Source organism: Rhinatrema bivittatum, chromosome 4 (assembly GCF_901001135.1).
Source record: "Rhinatrema bivittatum chromosome 4, aRhiBiv1.1, whole genome shotgun sequence".
Lineage (NCBI taxonomy): Eukaryota > Metazoa > Chordata > Amphibia > Gymnophiona > Rhinatrematidae > Rhinatrema > Rhinatrema bivittatum.
The window spans coordinates 249,464,036-249,484,307 of NC_042618.1; the positions used below are offsets into that span (position 1 = coordinate 249,464,036).

The window sequence follows — 20,272 nt, forward strand, 5'->3', positions numbered from 1 at the left end:
CCACCCCATGGCTCTTCTCTTCATTCCCATCCTCTAGCTTTTATGGATCCACAGTGTTTATCCCATGCCCCTGTGAAATCCTTCACAGTTTTAGTCACCACTTCCTCTGGAAGGGCATTCCAGGCATCCACCACCCTCTCCGTGAAGAAATACTTCTTGACATTGATTCTGAGTCTTCCTCCCTGGAGTTTCAAATCATGACCCCTAGTTCTACTGATTTTTTTTCCAATGGAAAAGGTTTGTAGTTGACCATGGATCATGAAAACATTTCAAGTATCTGAAAGTCTGCATCATATCACCCTTGCTCCTCCTCTCCTCCAGGGTATACATATTTAGGTTCTTCAATCTCTTCTCATAAGTCATTTTATGAAGACCATCCACCTTTTTGGTTGCCCTTCTCTGGACCGGCTCCATCCTGTCTCTGTCCCTTTGGAGAGACGGTCTCCAGAACTGAACACAGAGGTGAGGCCTCATCAAGGCCCTGTACAAGGAGATCATCACTTCCTTTCTCTTACTAGATATTCCTCCTCTATCCAGTATTCTTCTGGCTTTAGCTATCACCTTGTCACATTGTTTCTCTGACTTCAGATCATTAGACACTATCACCCCAAGGTCTCTCTCCTGTTCTGTGCACATCAGCCCTTCACCCACCAAATACAGTTCTTTCGGATTTCCACACCCCATATGCATGACTCTGCACTTCTTGGAATTGAATTTCAGCTGCCATATCTTCGACCACTCTTCCAGCTTCCTTAAATGCCGTCTCATTCTTTCCACTCCTTCTGGCGTGTCCACTCTGTTGCAGATCTTAGTTTCATCCACAAAAAGACAAACCTTACCTTCTATCCCATCCGCAATGTCGCTCACAAAGATACTGACCAGTACCAACAGTGATCCTTGCGGCATTCCACTTAACACCACTCTCTCTTCAGAGTAAGTTCCATTTACCATTACACATTGTCTTCTGTCCATCAACCAGTTTGCAATCCAGGCCACCACCTTGGCACTCACTCCTAAGGTTCTCATTTTATTCACAAGCCTTCTGTGCAGGACCGTATCTAAAGCTTTGCTGAAATCCAAGTAGATGACATCGAGCGCTCTTCCTCGATCCAATTCCCTAGTCACCCAATCAAAAAAGTCAATCAGATTTGTCTGACAGGACCTTCCCCCTGGTGAATCCATGCTGCCTCTGGTCCAGCAATTCTTCTGACTGTAGATAGTTCACTATTCTCTCTTTCAGCAGTGACTCCATTACTTTTCCCACCACCGAGGTGAGGCTAACTGGCCTGTAATTTCCAGCCTCCCCATTGCTCCTACTCCTGTGAAGCGGGACTACCACCGCTCTTTTCCAATCACTCGGCACCACTCCCGTTTCTAGGGATCTATTGAACACGTCACGCAGTGGACCCGCCAGCACATTTCTGAGCTCCCTCAGTATCCTGGGATGAACCTCATCAGGCCCCATGGCATTCTCCACTTTCATTTTTCCTAGCTCTTCCCATATGTTCTCTTCTGTAAACGGAGTTTCATCTACTCCACTCTCCTCCAGTTTCTTGTTAACTAGCGACGGTCCTTCTCCAGGGTCCTCTTTAGTGAACACTGAATTGAAGTATTCGTTTAATATTTCTGCCATTTCTTCGTCTCTCTCCACACATTGATCCTTTTCACCTTTCAATTTCACTATACCACTTTGGACTTTTCTCCTTTCTCTGATGTATCTGAAAAATGTTTTGTCACCTTGCTTTACCTCTTTGGCAATCCTTTCTTCTGCTTGACTTTTTGCTTTCTTGATTACTTTCTTCATCTCCCTCAGTTCCACCAGATATTCTTCCTTGTGATCCTCCCTTTGGGATCCTTTATATTTCTTAAATGCTGTTCTTTTAGCTTTTATTTTATCTACCACCTCCTTTGAGAAACAGATAGAAAAGTAAAGAAACAAGAGAAAAATGAAACCTAACATATAGATTAGTTGTCTTGGTAATTGCTCCTTTTAGTTTGGCCCACATCTCTCATTTTCTCCCAGCCTTCTAGTTCTTCCTCCAGGTACTTCCCCATTTCAATAAAGTCCCTTCTTCAGTAGAAGATCATAGAACCTTTCCCTCCTCAGAGCACAGCATGGCGTTTCTATCCAGGTTCTTCTTGATCTCTAAGAAGTCAGGGGGACTATAAATCACTGCAAACGTTCATGTAGAGGCACGTCCTAATATAACAAAATAAATCTCTTGGATTTGCAGATTCTGAACAGATTGCTGTTCTGGACAAAGTTCAAGATAAATTCATTCAGGACAATTCTACCCTTCATTCAGTCAAAGGATTGGATGTTCACTTTGCACATGAAGGAAACCTATGTGCATATTCCTATTCACCCCCTCCAAATCGGAGTATCTTCAGATTTGTGGTAGGGGGTGATCATTACCAGTATGAAGTGCTCTCTCTTGGCCTCTTTGCAGTGCTGAGAGTGTTTACAAAGTGTTTGGCAGTTGTGACTGTACAGCTCCAGAAGCAGGGAGTCTGCATGCTCCAGTTCCTAGATGATTGGTTGGTGATGGGCTTATCTCTGGTGGATGTACTAGACTTCCTCCCACACAACAATAAAGTTTCTCCAGTCCCTGGACTTCCTTATCAATTTCTAAAAGTTCAAGTTATACCAGTTCCAGAGGATTCAGTTCATAGTAATCTTTATAGACATAGACAGAAGGCATTTCCATCTGCCAAGAGTTGTGTCTTTGATGGACCTCAAGAGGTCCTTCTACAGCAGAACCGGATATTAGCAAGTTCAATCCTTGTCCTCCTAGGTCATACAATTGCAGTTGTATATATTGTTCCTCTGACTTGTCTGAACATGTGTGGTCTTCAATATACCCTCCAAAGCCAGTGGGATTGTCTGCTCTAGCTATTATCTCATCAGATATCAATTAATCCCCAAATGTGAGCATCCCTGTAGTGTTGGATAAACCGAGAGGTACTGATCCTCAATCTCCCATTGCACGTCCTGGCACAGATGCCTTCACCAGAGGTTGGGGGTGCACTGTGTTGCTGCATGGACCCAAGGGAGGCGGGTCCCAAGTGGAATGCAGATCAACCTGCTGGAACTGCAAGCCATCCAATACGTCCTAAGATTCTATATAAACAAACATGGAGACATGGCTCGTATGCCCTCTGAATCTGGTCATAGGCAAGTCATCACAACAAGTAACCTCCCTATTGGACTGGCGGATTATCTTAGAATTCTACAGCCTCATGAGTGGTCCTTAGATTAGGAGGTCAAAGATAACTTATTCTGCTGTTGGGGACACTGATAACTGACCTTTTTATTTCATCGGACAACTGGAAGGTCAAAGTTCTATTCGAAGCATTTATAGATCAGCTCCTAATGCTTTCAGGTTCAACTAGTGTTGGTTACTCTATGCATAACCACTAATTCCTCTCATTGCCAGAAATATTAGGAAGGTGCTTTAGGACAAACAAAAGGAGATCCTCATAATTCCAGCTTGGCGGCAGCAAGTGTGGTTCTCCTACCTCCTCTATCAGTTCAGCCTCCAGTGAAGAATAAGTGAATTACAGGCTTTGATACCTTATTTGCCATACCTACTGTGTTTTTGCAATAGGGTTGCTCTGTAAACTCATTCAATTCCATCCAAAAGAAGTACCTGCATGTTGCATTAACCAAACTGTTGTTCTGACAACATCCTTGCTGAAACTGCATGCACATAGAAGAGAACAGGCTGTTCATTCCTTGGACTGCAAAGAGCCTAGCATATTACTTGCAGAGGACTCAATTTCATCTTCAAGTTTCTCAACTGTTCGTATCCTTTGATCCCAAACAGTTGGGAAGGGAAGTTGCCAAAAGAACTATGTCAAATTGGCTGGCAAACTGTAAAGCGCACTGTTACATGCTGGCAGGCTTACAGATTACAGACCCTGTCAAGACTCATCAATTGAGAGATATGGCGACTACAGTGGCTCATCTGAGGGTCATTTCTATTGAAGACTTATGCAAAGCTGTGACTTCCTCATCAAGTCATTTCACATCCTACCATGGACTAGAATGTACATCCTAAAAAGACAGTAACTTTGGGCAACAGTTTTTGCAACCTGCTGAAAAAGTAGTTCACTCTCCATCTGATGGGGCCAGGTTGTCTGTTAATTAGTTGCTCTGCAAGGCAACCATCTACTTGGGGCTTCCCTCTTGTTATGGTTGATATATACCTGCTTGTCAACAGAAAAAGAAAATTTGCTTACCGTAACCAGGGTTCTCTGTAGATAGGATAAATCAGTCATACATTTAATACCTGCCCACCTCCCTGAAGAGTTGATTATTTTGCTAAATCAAAGTCTAGAAAACACCAAGTACTCATGAGGCAGTGACCGCAAGTGGGAACTCTTGCACATGCTCAGAAAGATTTTTTCTGAGCTCTAAGAGCTAAGTCCATGTTGGCACAGTTGGATGATGTCACCACTGGTTAAGGCTGATTGATCCTGATGTCTTCAGAGAATCCTGTTTACAGGTAAGCAAACTTGCTTTTCTCCCAAGAGAAATATTTCATAGTTGACTTCTAAGTTGGTTATATTTTTAAATATATTTTAAGTAAAAAGTTAATACTGATAGGGTTATTCTAACATTGGTATTCAAATTGGTCTTCTGGCTCCTAAATCATTTTGGGTTTCAAGATCTCCCAAATGAATTTGCAGAATATATATTTGTACATATTTAGCTTAAGACCATAGATCTCTCACACATATTTGTTAATATTATCCTGAAATCTAGACTGACTGGGGGCCCGAGGACTTGTTTGAGTACCACTTACATTATCACAATAACAGAATGAAAAAGATTCACTGGATACCTGGTGCCGAGGCAGATCAGAAGCTGAAATTTCCCATCCTTGCCAATGTTCCTGGGTGTAGTGCTAATGGCATTCACATAATGACAGAATGTTTTGCAGGATGACCTCTGAAGCAGTACCTCTTCTTCACCAGCTCCGATTTGATCAGTTGTTTCAAAATAAGCAACAGCTTTCTCTGGAAACCGAATTCAGATTAACAAGCAGTGAATATAAAATAACCTAAAAAAAGCATTTAAAAACCATGGTTTTTTTTTTCACTAAAAATGTTGCTTTATAATTTATAATCTCAGTGATAGCATCAGATTTTTAAGGAATTTGATTGCAATTCTAAACATGGTCACTTTCACTGAAATAGTCTACACCAGCTGTTCTGCTTATAGTCACCCCTTCCTTTTGGTATACGGCACTATTTTCAGCGCTGCATACCCTGGGAGGCAAAAGAAAAACAAATTAAGGGTGTTATTCCTAAGTATTTGGTTTAGTGTTTGCCAGGAATTGTAAGTCCCAAAAAGAATTAAGAGGGCATCCAGGATACCAGTGTTTGAAAGAGAACCCGCAAATACTTAAGCAAATTATATTTAGGTTTAAACATTAGTTTCCTCCTACAACAACATTCTAATGTAGTTTGCATCTAAGCAGTGAGGATGAATTGCAGATTTACACATTTGCCATTCCTGGAGCATAAATATATATATTACATTTGTTAATTTTTTCCACAAAAAAAAAATCAGGTGGTCAAAATCTCATAAATAATAATTATACCTTGCTATTAGTTCTGTTTAAACAAAGTATTTTCTCACCAACTCAACCTCTTGCAAATTCATGGGTATATACTTTTACTAGGATTTTCGTGCTACCGTTTTGGCCGATGAATCAATAAGATGGGAAAAAATACTTCCTCAGCTATTAAATTGTTAGCACTGGGGAGAAGAGTGTTGTTGAGATGGGGAAAACCCAGTTCGCCCTTGTATGCTGATTGGGTTTGTTAGAGTCTGTGATTGGATTGAGCTGGAACTGCTTTCCACTAAAGTCAGAGGGAAGGAGTGTGCAGTTTGGGAAACTTGGGGCTCAGTAATTACATTTTTTTTGTATGCCTTCATAAGATCCTTTTCTTTCCCCCATAGTTATATATTGGTTTCTTGTGGTATGCTCCTGGGTGGGAGGGAAAAGTGGGGTGCGGGGAGGAGAAAATAGTTATAGTGAATTGGTTACATTGTTAAGATGTGATATTATTATTGTATACGTGGTATTATATCTGATGTTACTGGAGTTATATGGTTGTACCTTAAATTTTACTCAATAAAATTATAAATTGAAAAAAAAAACCTGGAAGAAAATCAATGGAAGAATAAAAAAAATGGGATATCATTTCATGGACAGCATGTCACATAATGATGCAGATTTTCACCAGTTGGTTTCTATGGATTATTCCAGAATATGTGGATTGCATACAAGTAGCTATAATGTGGGCATGCAGGACCTCACTCGCTCGCAACCACCCCCTTACAATCCAATAATCACAGACACATTTCATTGTGGGTAAAACAAGGCCGCAGCTTTAATCATTCAGTGGTCCGAGCTTATATCCACACATTAACACAAACAACTAGGACTTTGGTATTGCCCACCCCCCACCAGACTATCCGCCACCTTCCGGCAGGATAGCCTAACCAGCCTCTCTGTTACACTCTTTGGCCCCAACACGCCAGGTTCCGACTCCCGCCACACTCTCTTGCAAGGAGCCAACCCAGGTGTACTCCCGCCTCCAACTTGCAAGGAGTCTGGCCAAGCGGCCCCCGCCTCATCCGGCAAGGAGCCACACCCTGACAACAGCCCTCAGTTGTCAACCACCGTCGGCTTTACCAAAATCCAAATAACTTGAACAACAAAATTGAACAGTTATGGCTCGGACCAACCGCCCCCGCTGCGACAAATCCCCAAACAAAACTGCAATTCCCCAACAACAATCGCCTAGAACTAAGGGTGGGTGGGTGGGAGGGTCGCGCGAACCTTCTGACCCTCTCTCGCTCACCAGCTACCGACTGAAGCCCGCGTTACTAAAACTGCTTAACCAGCAGTTTGAATTTTCTCCCCACCTATCCCAGCTCTCCACGCTTACTCCATCTGCCCCCCCCCCTTGCACCTAAAGCCAATCACTGCATTCCACAACTCTATGACACTCTCCTTCAGTCCCCCCCTCCCCCCCCTTCACGTACTTCACGTTGCAGCCCTACTTGTGTCCCCACGTTGTTTTCACCTCCGTCTATTCCACCTTCCCCCCCCCCCTCTCCAACCACACGCGCCTCGCCTCTGAAGTGGGCCTGCGCCCACATTACGCCGCCCGGCCGGACACGGGGTCCGGCTGGTCTTCCAATCTTGTGTGTTACTTTGCTTTATTATTTTTTAATGTGTCCTTGTCAGAGATCTTGAAAACCTCTTTCAACATTCTATAAAACTCAAGAAACAGAAAAACTACAAATGGTGCATTTTCTTAACAGCCAGCACACATTGTGCCAATGAAAACAAAAATATAAAATTTCCATAGATTTACGGTTAAGTGCATCAATGCTAATTTGGGATTTGATATTATAGACAAAACAGATGAAGATTAATTATTTTATTTTAAATTGCATACTGCACGTCAATATCTATATCAGTCATACGGAAAACTAGACTCTGCAATATGTAATACCTTACACAGGTACAAAAACTTCACATCTCCTAAAGTATCCAAACTAAACTGCATACAAAATAGGATCTCCAGGCAGTCTGCCTGGAGATCCTATTTCCTCGAATGAATCCTTATTAGAATCTTTGCCCCAATATGTATACATTTTTACATCCTTTGGTATCAAATATTCTTTCACAAATACATTACCCCACTCTTTTTTTTAATTTGTCATACATTCAAGATGATGTATTGGATTTGATTTTAGCAACTTTAGATGTCACGTCTCTATATACTTCCATTCTTCTGAATGAGCATTTTCTATATTGGAGCGGGCAGTGGATAATCATTTGAGACCTTTTCAAGTTCCTACTGAATTCATTCTTTCTTCAGCTACTCTAGCTTTAAAAGAAAATATTTTTATGTGTGAAGGCCAACTGTATTTGCAAGTTTCTGGGATGCTAAGGGTGCAATTTTTTCTCCCTCTATTGCTAATCTATACATGGCAGACTTTGACTCACAGTGGTTGCATCAATCCTCGTTTGCTTCTCAATTGATTTTTTTGGAAATGTTATATTGATGATATTTTCTGTTGTGGAAAGGCTTTATTACTTCAGTCAGAGATAAAAAGCTCTGATGTATTTTAAGTCATTCTAATTTTTCATTGAAAATTGCTTACATTTTGAGGAAACAATGGAAGATTTTGTCTTTGTCAATGCTTCAATTTATTTCTTCACTTGGCATACACTAGAAGTCAAAATCTACAGGATATATTAGTCACTAGAAATGGTGTTTACAAAGTACAGGAAGATTTCCAAAATCTAGGGGAGAAGATTAGACACATGGCAAAGACTATTGCCTGTTCAGGGTAAGGGAAAGGAAAGGCTATACTTGATAGATAATTTAAATGTCTGGCTCAAAACCTGGTGTAAGGAAAATGGTTTTGGATACATTGGAGGCTGGGGCCATGTACGGAGCAATAAAAGATTATATGGTAAGGATGGCCTATATTTGTCTGTGGCAGGATCATACATTATTAGGAATTTATACTAGGGAGTGGGGGGTGGTGAGAGGTGGCCAATGAAATCAGAATATCACCCCTAAGCAATACAGGAAATGGGAAGAGAAAGTAACAAAATCAATCTGTTCAAAAAAACAGAAAAGATAACTAGGAAGAGCAGCTGGAAAGCTATGACCACAAATGCTCGCAGTTTGAGCAATAAAATCCCAGACCTGCAGGCCCTAATGGTAGAGGCGAAATTGGACATTGTTGCTGTTACAGAGACATGGTTCACTGAGTCTCATGATTGGGATACTGCCATCTCAGGATATAACTTAAGGAAGGTCAGAAAAGGGGGAGGAGTAGCTCTTTATGTCAAAAATAATATCCAAGCAACTGAATCACAAGGGATGTAGGGTAAAGAAGCAGCATTATGGACCATCCTAAAAAGAGAAGAATGTGGTCTACAACAGATGAACTGGCCAGAGACCTGACTGAGAACAGCCATAAGTAGGAAAGAAAGGAGAAGTGTTGCTCAGAGATTTTAATCTGCCGGATGTGGATTGGAACATCCCTTCTGTGGAATCTATAAAAGGTAGAGATATAGTGGATGCCCTTCAAGGTGCTCTGCTGAAACAAATGGTAATGGAACCCACAAGGGAGGGTGTGATCCTCGATAAAGTGCTAACTAATGAAGATAATGTCTCTGACATTCATGTAGGGGCTCACCTGAACCCTAGTGGTTTGATATAGCAAATAGGATACTGAGAACAGAGTTTTGAATTTCATAAATACGGACTTTGTCAAAATGAGCATGCACCTGGAGGAAGAACTGGAAGACTAGGAGAAAATTGGTGAAGTGGAATAACAGTGGGCCAAACTAAAAGGAGTTATTTCAAAGACAACAAATCTATATGTTACGAAAGTAAAGAAGAGTAAGAGGAAAAAGAAATCAATCTGGTTCTCAAGGCAAAAAGAACAGTATTCAAGAAGTAAAAAGGATCCCAAAAAAAGGAACACAAGGAAGAATATCTGTTAAAATTGAGGGCGATGAAGAAAGAAATCAGGAAATCAAAAGGTCAAGCGGAAGAAAGAATTGCAAAAGAGGTAAAGAGAGGAGACAAAACATTTTTCAGATATATCAGAGAAAGAAGGGAGGCCTGAAGTGGTATAGTGAAATTGAAAGGTGACGAAGAGCACTGTGTGGAGAGAGATTAAAAATGGCAGAAATACTAAACAAACACTTCAGTTTGGTGTTCACTAAAGATGACCCTGGAGAAGGACCATTGCTGGTTGACAAGACCATATATGGAGATGAAGTAGGTGAAACTCCTTTTACAAAAGAGAATGTATGGGAAGAGCTAGGAAAACTGAAAGTGGGCAAGGCCATGGGGCCAGATGAGGTTTATCCCAGGATACTGAGAGAACTCAGAAAGTGCTGGCGGGTCCACCGCATGACCTGTTTAACAGATCACTGGAAACAGGAGTGGTTCCACATAATTGGAGAAGAGCGGTGATGGTCCCGCCTCACAAGAGTGGTAGCAAGGAGGAGGCTGGAAACTACAGGCTGGTTAATCTTACCTCAGTGGTGGGAAAATTAATGGAGACTCTACTGAAGGAAACGATAGTGAACTATCTACAGTTGGACCCGAGGCAGCATGGATTCACCAGGGAAAGGTCCTGTCAGACAAATCTGATTTTTTGAAATGGGTGACTAAAGAACTGCTCGATGTGATCTACTTGGATTTCAGCAAAGCTTTTGATATGGTCCTGCATAGGAGGCTTGTGAATAAAATGAGAAGCTTGGGAATGAGTGCCAAGGTAGTGGCATGGATTACAAAGTGGTTGATGGATAGAAGACAGTGTGAAATGGTAAATGGAATCTACACAGAAGAGAGAACAATGTTAAGCGGAGTGCCACAAGGATCGGTGTTGGGACAGATTCTGTTCAATATCTTTGTGAGTGACATTGCAGAAGGGATAGAAGGTAAAGTTTGTCTATGTGCAAATGATACTAAGATCTGCAACAGAGTGGACACACCAGAAGGAATAGAGAGAATGAAATGTGATTTAAGAAAGCCTGAACAGTGGTCAAAGATATGGCAGCTGGGATTCAATGTCAAGAAGTGCAGAGTCATGCATCTAGGGTGCGGTAATCTAAGAGCTGTACATGATGGGGGATGAAAGGCTGTTGTGCAAGACCAAGAGGGGGATCTTGGAGTAATAGTGTCTAGCAATCTGAAGATGGCAAAGCAATGTGACAAGGCAATAGCTAGAGCCAGAAGAATGCTGGACTGCATAGAGATAGAAATAACCAGTAATAACAGTGAGGTGATAATCCCCTTGTACAGGTCCTTGGTGAGGCCTCACCTAGAATACTGTGTTCAATTCTGAGACTGTATCACAAAATGTACAGAATGGAGGTGGTCCAGAGAAGGGTGACTCTAATGGTGGGGGGTCTCCATCAAATGACTTATGAGGAGAGGTTGAAGGACCTAAATATGTATACCCTGGAAGAGAGGAAGTGCAGAGGAGATATGATACAGACTTTCAGATACCTGAAAGGTTTTAATGATGCACAATTGACAAATCTTTTCCGTTGGAAAGAAATCAGTAGAACTAAGGGTCACGAAATGAAACTGCAGGGAGGATGACTCAGAACCATCAGGAAATATTTCATCATGGAGAGGGTGGTGGATGCTGGGAATACTCTTCTGGAGGAGGCAGTGAAGAGAAAAACAGTGAAAGAATTCAAACGGGATAAACACTGTGGATCCCTAAAGGCTAGAGGATGGAAATGAAGAAAAGAGTGCATGGGGGTAACTTGCTATGGCGGTTGCTACCCTTAACCGATAAGCCTGATACTTTTGATGCAATGCAAACATTACTCTCTGCTTCAACAGGAAAGAGGTAACGGGGAATTGGATTCAGACAAAACCAACAAGGGCCCTGACTTTTACGGTCTGGGAAACTAAGTATGGGGATAACCTGCAGCAGACACTACCATAAGCTTGCTGGGCAGACTGGGTGGACTATTTGGTCCTTTTCTGCTGTCCTTTCTATATTTCTCTTCATTGCTAACAGCACGATCAATATCTTTAGTGACTGGATCCATAGGACATGTTACATGCAGGCGTTGTATTTTTTGCTCATTTATGTTGCAGACTACTGTTTTTGAACATCCAGTTTTGGGACACTGATTCTCATTAAAACATTTTTCAACTTGTGAAACTACTTATGTTGCTTATATTATATTGTAGTCATGTAAACTTCTTTATGTGGGCAAAATGACTTGTAAATTAAAAAAACGATTTTCTGAAAGAGAGTTGTCTTGCAAAACAGATATTTGAAGTTCTGTTAGTACAGCATTGTGTGACATCCTATCATCTCTTTTCAGATCTCAGTTGATCTCAATGTTGCCCCTTCACATCCGTGTGGCGGTGAACAGGATCGTCAGCTGATTCGGAGAGAACAAGAATGGATTCACCAACTTCAGTCATTGCATCATTGTTTGAATGCTTCGTATTGAATGAAGTTTAATGTTGTGACATTGAATGATGCGTGCCCATTCATTGGATATGAAGAGGAGGAATGGCTTTGAGTAATATGGAATAAAAGGGCATTTTTTCCTTTAAGCATTCAAAATGGTGACATAAGCTTCAGCAGACCTTGCCTTAAGAAATAAACTACTGTGATATTTTGCCCTGAAGTAGATGTAGTGAAATGTGGCCCATGTCAGCATTTTTTCAGATAAGTATTGCATGATATGTTTTTCTACAAATTTTGATTATGTTATTTTGTAATAATTCTTCAAGATAAAGTTTGAAAGGGTTTTTTTTCCCCCCATGATGGCAGTAGAAACCTAAAATTTTTGTCACTGATAAACTAAGATTCCAGTATGGGCTGCCTGAATATTTTTCCTTTCACACACACATATATACAAAACATTTTGGGGCAGATTTTCAAAAGGTTACGCGCGTAACATATGCGTGTATCCTTCCCCGGGACACACATATGCCCCGGGGCTTTCCAAAATGGGTGGTCCGGGAGTGCGGCCAGGGGCGTGGTGGTGGTCCGGGGTGGGTACAGGGGCGGGGTGGTGGTCTGGGGGCGTTCCTGAATCCTCCGGCACAGCGGCCGTGCCGGAGGTTTGCATGCTGGCAGCTGGCCGGCAGGCGTAACTCGGCGAAACAAGGTGGGGGGGATTTAGGTAGGGCTGTGGGGTGGGTTAGATAGGGGAAGGGAGGGGGAGGCGAAAAGAGTTCCCTCCGAGGCCGCTTTGATTTCGGAGCGGCCTTGGAGGGAACAGGGAAAGCCATTGGGGCTCCCCTAGGGCTCGGCGCACGCAAGGTGTACAAGTATGCACCCCCTTGCGTGCGCCGACCCCGGATTGTATAACATGCGCGCGGCTGTGCATGCATGTTATAAAATCGGGCGTAGATTTGTGCGCGCCGGGTTGCACGCACAAATCTACGCCCGCGCACAAGTTTTTAAATCTGGCCCTTTGTGTGCAGTTAAGTTTGGGTGATGTGAATTTTCATATCGAAGTTTTTATACTGGTGTTTTTTGTTTCATTAAAAGTATTGTTCTCTGGGGCTTAAAAAATTTTTTTTTTATATACCTTATACGGAACATTACAATTATCCAAGGATGTTGCTTTTGAGGACATACAGGCCCCTCCTCCTTCAGAAGAAAACAAATGTCTTTTGGAGGGAAATTTTCAACAGCCAGCATTGCTCGATTTGTCTGCTTTGAAAATTCCTGGTTGTGAGAACATATGCACAGAAAGTTACACCTGCTCCCTTAGCAGGTGTAACTTTCTGCATGCACATTTATGTGCATATTTTCACAAGTTGAAAGAATGTGCAAAATGTTTTCCCAGCCCCAACTCTGCCCCCCAAGAATGCCTACTGCAAGAAGAGGACACACATAATCGTGTTATGAGCATACCTTGCTCCACATAATTCCCAGCAGATGTTCAAAAGCCAATGTATGCATATAAACTGGTGTTTTTTGCATGAAATCCTTTTAAAAATTATCTTTTGATGTCGCATCTTATGTAGAAAAGTAAAGGTGTAGGTGGATAGCCAAATCACCAAGCAAATAAGCATACAAAATCAGGTATGGCAAAGTCTTCAAAGTCCAAACATTTTAGAGCTGTTCAAAAATAGAGCTTTTAATATTTTCATCAAGATACCAGTTTCAAATTTTCAACTGAATTCATAGTTCCACAACATGGATCATGTTTCGTGCATTTGGAGGGCCCAAATCTTGATGATAATGGTACAGGAACAGATTGAACAGCAGATCAGTTGAAAATTTGAAACTAGTATCTTGATGAAAATATTAAAAGCTCCATTTTTGAACAGTTCTAAAATGTTTGGACTTTGAAATCTTTGCCAAATCTCATCTTCAATGCATTCAACTTATGGAGAAACATATGTGAACTGAAAAGAACAAAAGAATTGCCATACTGGGTTAGACCAAGGGTCCATCAAGTCCAGTATCCTGTTTCCAACAGAGGCAAAGCTAGGTCACAAGTACCTGGCAGGATCCCAAATAGCAGGTAGATCCCATAGGGATATGCAGAGGGACGCCATACGTTGCATTCGGATTCGTCGGGGGGGTGGGGGTGGCAGATACTTTGCATTCGGCCGTATGGCGCCCCAATTGGTTAATACGTCCATTTCGGTTCGTTCCCCTGCTAAAATTAAATTAACTACAACCCCCCACCCTCCTGACCCCCCCAAGACTTACCAAAACTCCCTGGTGGTCCAGCAGGGGGTCCGGGAGCCATCCCCTGCACTCACACCCTCGGTGCTGGTTTCAAAATGGCGCCGATAGCCTTTGACCTACTATGTCACAGGGGCTACCGGTGCCATTGGTCAGCCCCTGTCACATGGCCATCGGCGCCATCTTGTGCTCCTACCATGTGACAGGGGCTGACCAATGGCACCGGTAGCCCCTGTGACATAGTATGGGCAAAGGCGATCGGTGCCATTCTGAAACAAGCACAGAGGTGTGATTGCAGGGGATGGCTCCCGGACCCCCCGCTGGACCACCAGGGAGTTTTGGTAAGTCTTGGGGGGGTCAGGAGGGTGGGGGGTTTGTTCAAATTGGTTTCTTTAGGCGACCGAATAATTCGGCGAAGATTCGTGTATTCGTGGGGAATCGTGATACGTTTCGCTTCCCCACGAATACAACGAATATGGCCACATCCTTTGCGGATTGCCAATACGTAGGGACCGAATGCACACTCCTAAGATCCCATGCTGCTAATGCCCAGGGATAAGTAGTGGTTTTCACCAAGTCTACCTGGTTAATAACAGTTTATGGACTTTTCCTCTAAGAACTTGTCCAAATGTAGAAACATAGAAATGACAGCAGAAAAAGACCAAATGGCCCATCCAGTCTGCCCAGCAAGCTCCTACACTTATTTTCCCATACTTATCTGTTTCACCGACTACCAAGTTCAGGGCCCTTGTTGGTAACTGTTTGATTTGAATTTCCTGCCACCCCCTGCTGTTGATGCAGAGAGTAATGTTAGAGTTGAATATATTTGAATATATTTGAAACCCAGCTATGCTAACTGCCTTTATCACATTCTCTGGCAATGAATTCCAAAACTTAATTGTGCATTGAGTGAAAAAATACTTTCTCCGATTTGTTTTACATGTGTTACTTATTAACTTCATGGAGTGTTTCTGTATTTTTTGAAAGAGTAACCAATTAACATTTACCTGTTCTATTCCACTCATTTTAGGCCTCATCATATGCCCCCCTCAGCCATCCAAGCTGGACAGCCCTAACCTTTTTAACCTTTCCTCATAGGGAAGCTGTTCCAGTCCCTTTATCATTTTGGTCACCCTTCTCTGTACTTTTTCCAGTTCAACTACATCTTTTTTGAGCTTTATTGACCAGAATTGTACACAGTACTCCAGATGCAGTCTCACTATTTGTAGTTGCAGATTTTTTTTTTTAAAGGCAAATATGCATGGTTTTCCTTTGATAATTTGCTGCAATGTACACAGGCTAAAAGTGCCTGTGTACACTGCAAACAATGCAGACTATTCAAAACTGCCCCCAATACACTGATGCTTTTCAATGGAACCAGAACTTTGGCACAAGTATTCAGGCCGCTTTATTCTTATTTTGACTCAGTGGCTTCCTCCCGCTTTGTTAGGGTTTCTTGCTCAATTAGAACTTGTCTCTACTGTGACAACAGTTCCATGAACTTATATTTGCAGCTGTGTATTTTCCTACCTTCCATGTAGCCCAGTCTTTACTGTAAGCTTTCTGGGTCTCCCACCAGAACTCAGGATAAGGACACACTGTGAGCCAACTAGTAGGTATTGCTCTTGCACAATGGCTGGACAAAACTTCCTTGTTCTGGTTTTGTGAATACTGTTTCCACGGCATTCCCAACTCCACAGTCAAACCAGGGTCTCCTGCATTTCTATTCAGTTTCTTTTGAACAACTTAATTTTACATACAAACATGCCCCCCAGTTTGAGAAACATTCCAGTGATAATTAATTTCCCTATGTTAAGTGGCAACTTAACATATTCTGCACTTGATGCTGGCACGGAAAGGACTATCATGCACAATAACAAATAAAATCAAAGGAAAGAAAAGCATGAAGCAGGCTGTGAACATCACTTCCTTTGATCTACAAATTAGAATCCTTTCAATGAAAAACACCTGGCTGTAAATATTTAACAGTTTTTAATAACCCACAGCTTCCAATACATGTCCACTGTAGGATACAATAAAACATTCATAATCACACTAGAGCCCAATAATATGTAATCTAACTGGAAAACTTTAATTACAAGGTTAAAGCTAGTCATTAGCAATGAAACTCTTTAAATTATTATTCATGAGATGTTCATAATAAAATTACATGCATACATGGGTGAAAAAAAAGATTTGCATATACTGTTCTGGCAACAAATATGAAACCTGCTTGATAGTTGTAACCTCTTAGAAATTTCTAGGAAATCTAAAATTCTCTTCAATCTAAGTCTTGCTGCTAATAAAGCATCAGATAGGTAGACAATTCTGTTTATTCTAAGGCATTAGAAATAAATAATTTCCTGAAGGTTGAATGGTGCAGGAGATAATGTGTACACAGATAGACAAAGAATACATATGCAACTTTATTTATTTATTTTTATTAAAGGAAAAACACACTGGGGTCTATTTTCAATCACTCTCCAGCCAGTAAAGTTATCTGGATAAACTTATTTGGATAATTTTGGTGGGATATTCAGTGGCACAGCTGCTCCACAGAATATACCAGACTATCTTAAAGTTAGCCAGATAAGTTTATTCAGCTTACCTTAGGTTGGCTCTCAGCATAACCAGAGTTAGTTGGATTACTTATGTGGCTAATTTACCTCCACACTGGAACATCCTGAACTTATCTGGCCAAATTTTAGCCAGATAGGTGCCCAAAATGTTCAAATGTTAGCATTTAGCTAGATAACTCAGAAGCTATCCAGCTAAATGGCTTTGATTATGGACCCCATTAAAAAAAGAATGCATGGGGGTAATTATTCAGACACTTACAATAAAATATACTCGACAACCTGCAAAGTAACTACATTCACCATTTTTATTCTGTGTGTGACTCATCTATCTCTTTCACACAAAAAATATTTTCTAGGGCGAAAGCTAGGAGTGGAAGTTCCATCAGCTTTGCCCTACCTTGATTCAAAAACTACTTGAGGAATTATAGCTGCTGTAGAGCATTTGATGTAATCAAGACACAAGCTCCACATATAAGAACAGGAGCTCTGTGGCACGCAGCCAAAGCTACGCCAAAGGGGCATGACTCTGGCCAAAGAATTGGAGCTGTTGATTTTGTGGTCATTAACTTTTTCTTTTTTCCTGCAATCTTGCAGGTCTCTTTGGGTAACCCAAAAAGAGAAAAGGCACACTTGGGTCCATCTCATCCAGGTATGACATACAATATCCAACTTCTCAATCAACAATGGAGGCTTCTGTGACACCTATTAATCAAGGTGTTTCTACAGGAATCTCAGTTTGGCAGTCCTTCTGCCACTTCTAATGGCTCTTCTGTTTCATTGAGCCTCAATGCCTGTGTGCCACTTATAACTGGAGTAGAAATATCAGAAAGATCTGCAAAGGTAGGTCAGATGGCTCAAAGTGTCCATACCCTTCCTAAAGAAGATGGAAGAAGTCCCATTATTAGTTACACTCGAGAAGCTGAGCGCTATTGGAGCAACTACTTCAGGTGGTGTCTGAAAACCATATGAATTCTCTGCTCCTCAAAAATCAACTTTAACAACATTAAAGATATTGTGGACAGCCAGAATGGGTTTAAAAACTTCCATAACAGCCAAGATCTATTATGTGCTAACATGGGAGAGATGTCTACACAGATAGGCTCCTATGCACAACTTTTAAAAGAGCAAGATAGGAAGATTGCTAAATTAGAAGAATAATGCCAAAAGCTGCAGAATTGAGAGGTAGCTTTGATTAAGAACAAGGAAATCCTGCATTGTAAACTTGGAAATTTATTTATTATTTTAAAATATTTATTACCCGCCCTTATGTTCAGGGCGGGGTACAAAAAACAATTTAAAAATTATTCGCTAAAATGACACAAGATCGCCGCAAGGCCTTCTTGATTATGAAAAAAGAAGTTCTGGAATGTGGTGCAACATTCGTACTATGTTATCCATGTCGTTGTGTGATAAAAAAAAAAAAGGTAATAGTACATTTATTTTCTTTAAACCGGACCAGCTGAGTAATTTCTTGAAGAACCACAAAGGCCCTCAAGGTTAAATGGTAAATACCCGAGTATCTTAGGTATATTTATACTTAAGGGAGTAGGTTAACCTTTTTTCTTTATATATAAATAATTTTGGGATATTAAGACGCCTCCTATTGGAAATACCCCTTGGTTTAAATTGTGTGTCCAAATAAAGAGATGGTTAATTTATGTCTTTATGTAATTTTTACTTTTTTCTTCATTACATATTACTTGGTAAAGATCTCCAATTATTTCTGTACAAAGATATTTTTTATTGCTTTGTAAATGTTATTCAAAATCAATAAATAAATTATGAAAAAAAAAATTATTCAAGGAGACCTTCTTCGTTTTTAAAATTTTCCAAAATCCCCATTGATGGCGCCACTGGACTTAGGTGAGAAAGTTCTACCTTGAAGTTCTGCAGGTTTCGATTGATTCCAGCCAGGGCCGGTGCAAGGGGATTAGGTACTCTAGACACCTTCTGCCTCATGCCGCTCCCCCCCCCCCCCATTAGGGGGCACGAGCCATGTGGGGCCACGGTGGCAAAGAGGAGTGGAGATTTCCGAATCTCCACTCCTCTTTGGCGCTGCTGCTGCTCGGTCCCCAGGCCCAGGCCTGGTTCGCCTAGTGGTTCCTCTGGCCCCGATTCCATTCCTCCTATTTCTTTCTCTGTCTTCCTTGTAGGAGGGTGTAGCCTGCTTCACTGGAAACAATATCTTCAGAAAACAATTAAAGACATTTTATTTCACACAGGCTTTTGCAGCCTAATATTTTGGATTGTGCGGTTGCCTCCAATCATTATTTTAATCATCTGGTTTTTTATGTTTGCTTTTGAATTTTAATATCTTATTATTTTGTTGCTGAACCCGAACTGTGCAAAGCACAAAGAGTAAAAGTTTTATTATTATTTCTTATGAAAAGTTTGTGTAAGATGGTTTGGATTTAACTGGTTTCCTGCAGGACTCTAATGTAAAGGTTTCTTCTAGAGCTACCTTATTGGTAATGTTTGCCTTAGAACAGAATAAGGAATGAACGTTGAAAATGTTTTTCCACAGTAAGGATAATATGTTTATGGGTCATAAGGTTACTGAATTCCCCAATATGTCTAGATTAATGCAACTGAGGAAATTTTTTTGGCAATGAGAGGTAGAATAGTTGCCTTAAGAGCTACTTTTACGTTAACATTTTTCTGTAATGTTGTATGCCTTTGGGGAGAAATAGATATATATTTTATGACCCAGTGCAATTAGAGGGTTTCCTGCAAAATAGGATTTCTCCCATAGGATTTGTATAAGACATCAATACTGAAAGCTATCTGGATATGTAATTTAGCTGGATTTAACTTATCTGGCTAGGCTATAAGGGATATTCGGCAGCACAGCTATACTATTGAATGTCCGCACAGAAGTAGCTATTGAGCCAGATAAGTCTTTGGTGCTCTTTGGCAGGTCTAATTTATTCAGTTAACTTAACCGGATAAGAGCAAACATGGCTACTTATCTGGTTAAGTTAAACTGGATAAGTAGTGCCACCTCGATCCGCCCATTGCCCTCCCACTGACTGTCTATTCAGATAGCAGGATAAGTGACTTATTTGGCTAACTAGTGGTTGCTGAACTTAACCAGATATTCAGCAGCTGCTAGATAGCTGGATAAGTCCTACTTATCTGGCTTCCTAGCGCTAAACATGCTTTGAATATGCCAGCCATTCTTGTTATATACTGGCTCAATATGTATGCACTTAGGCTTGTTTTTCTTCTCTTTTTATTAGTGTCTTGTACTTCCCATGTGAGGGTGTAATAGTTGTTTTCTTTTTCTTCTTAATGTATTTCCTTATTTAATTAGATAAATGAGGCTTGACCGACGTGCCGCAAATGCGCAGTAGAGAGCAGCTCTACTGCGCATGTGCGGGCGAACACGTTGGTCAGAGCAGAGCGTCAGCTCTTTGAGAACATGGTGGCGGCGGCGGCGAGGAGC

General features: G+C 41.2%; 1 protein-coding gene across 3 annotated transcripts in view; it reads right to left on the reverse strand.

Moving 5' to 3' along the window:
• DENND5B (DENN domain containing 5B) overlaps window positions 1–20,272 on the reverse strand; it is a 476,583-nt gene that overhangs the window by 18,644 nt on the left and 437,667 nt on the right. For all 3 annotated transcript variants that reach the window (XM_029600012.1, XM_029600011.1, XM_029600010.1), the window contains one exon: window positions 4,848–5,022. In XM_029600012.1, coding sequence (XP_029455872.1) covers window positions 4,848–5,022 — 175 coding nt within the window. The remainder of the gene's footprint in view (window positions 1–4,847; window positions 5,023–20,272) is intronic.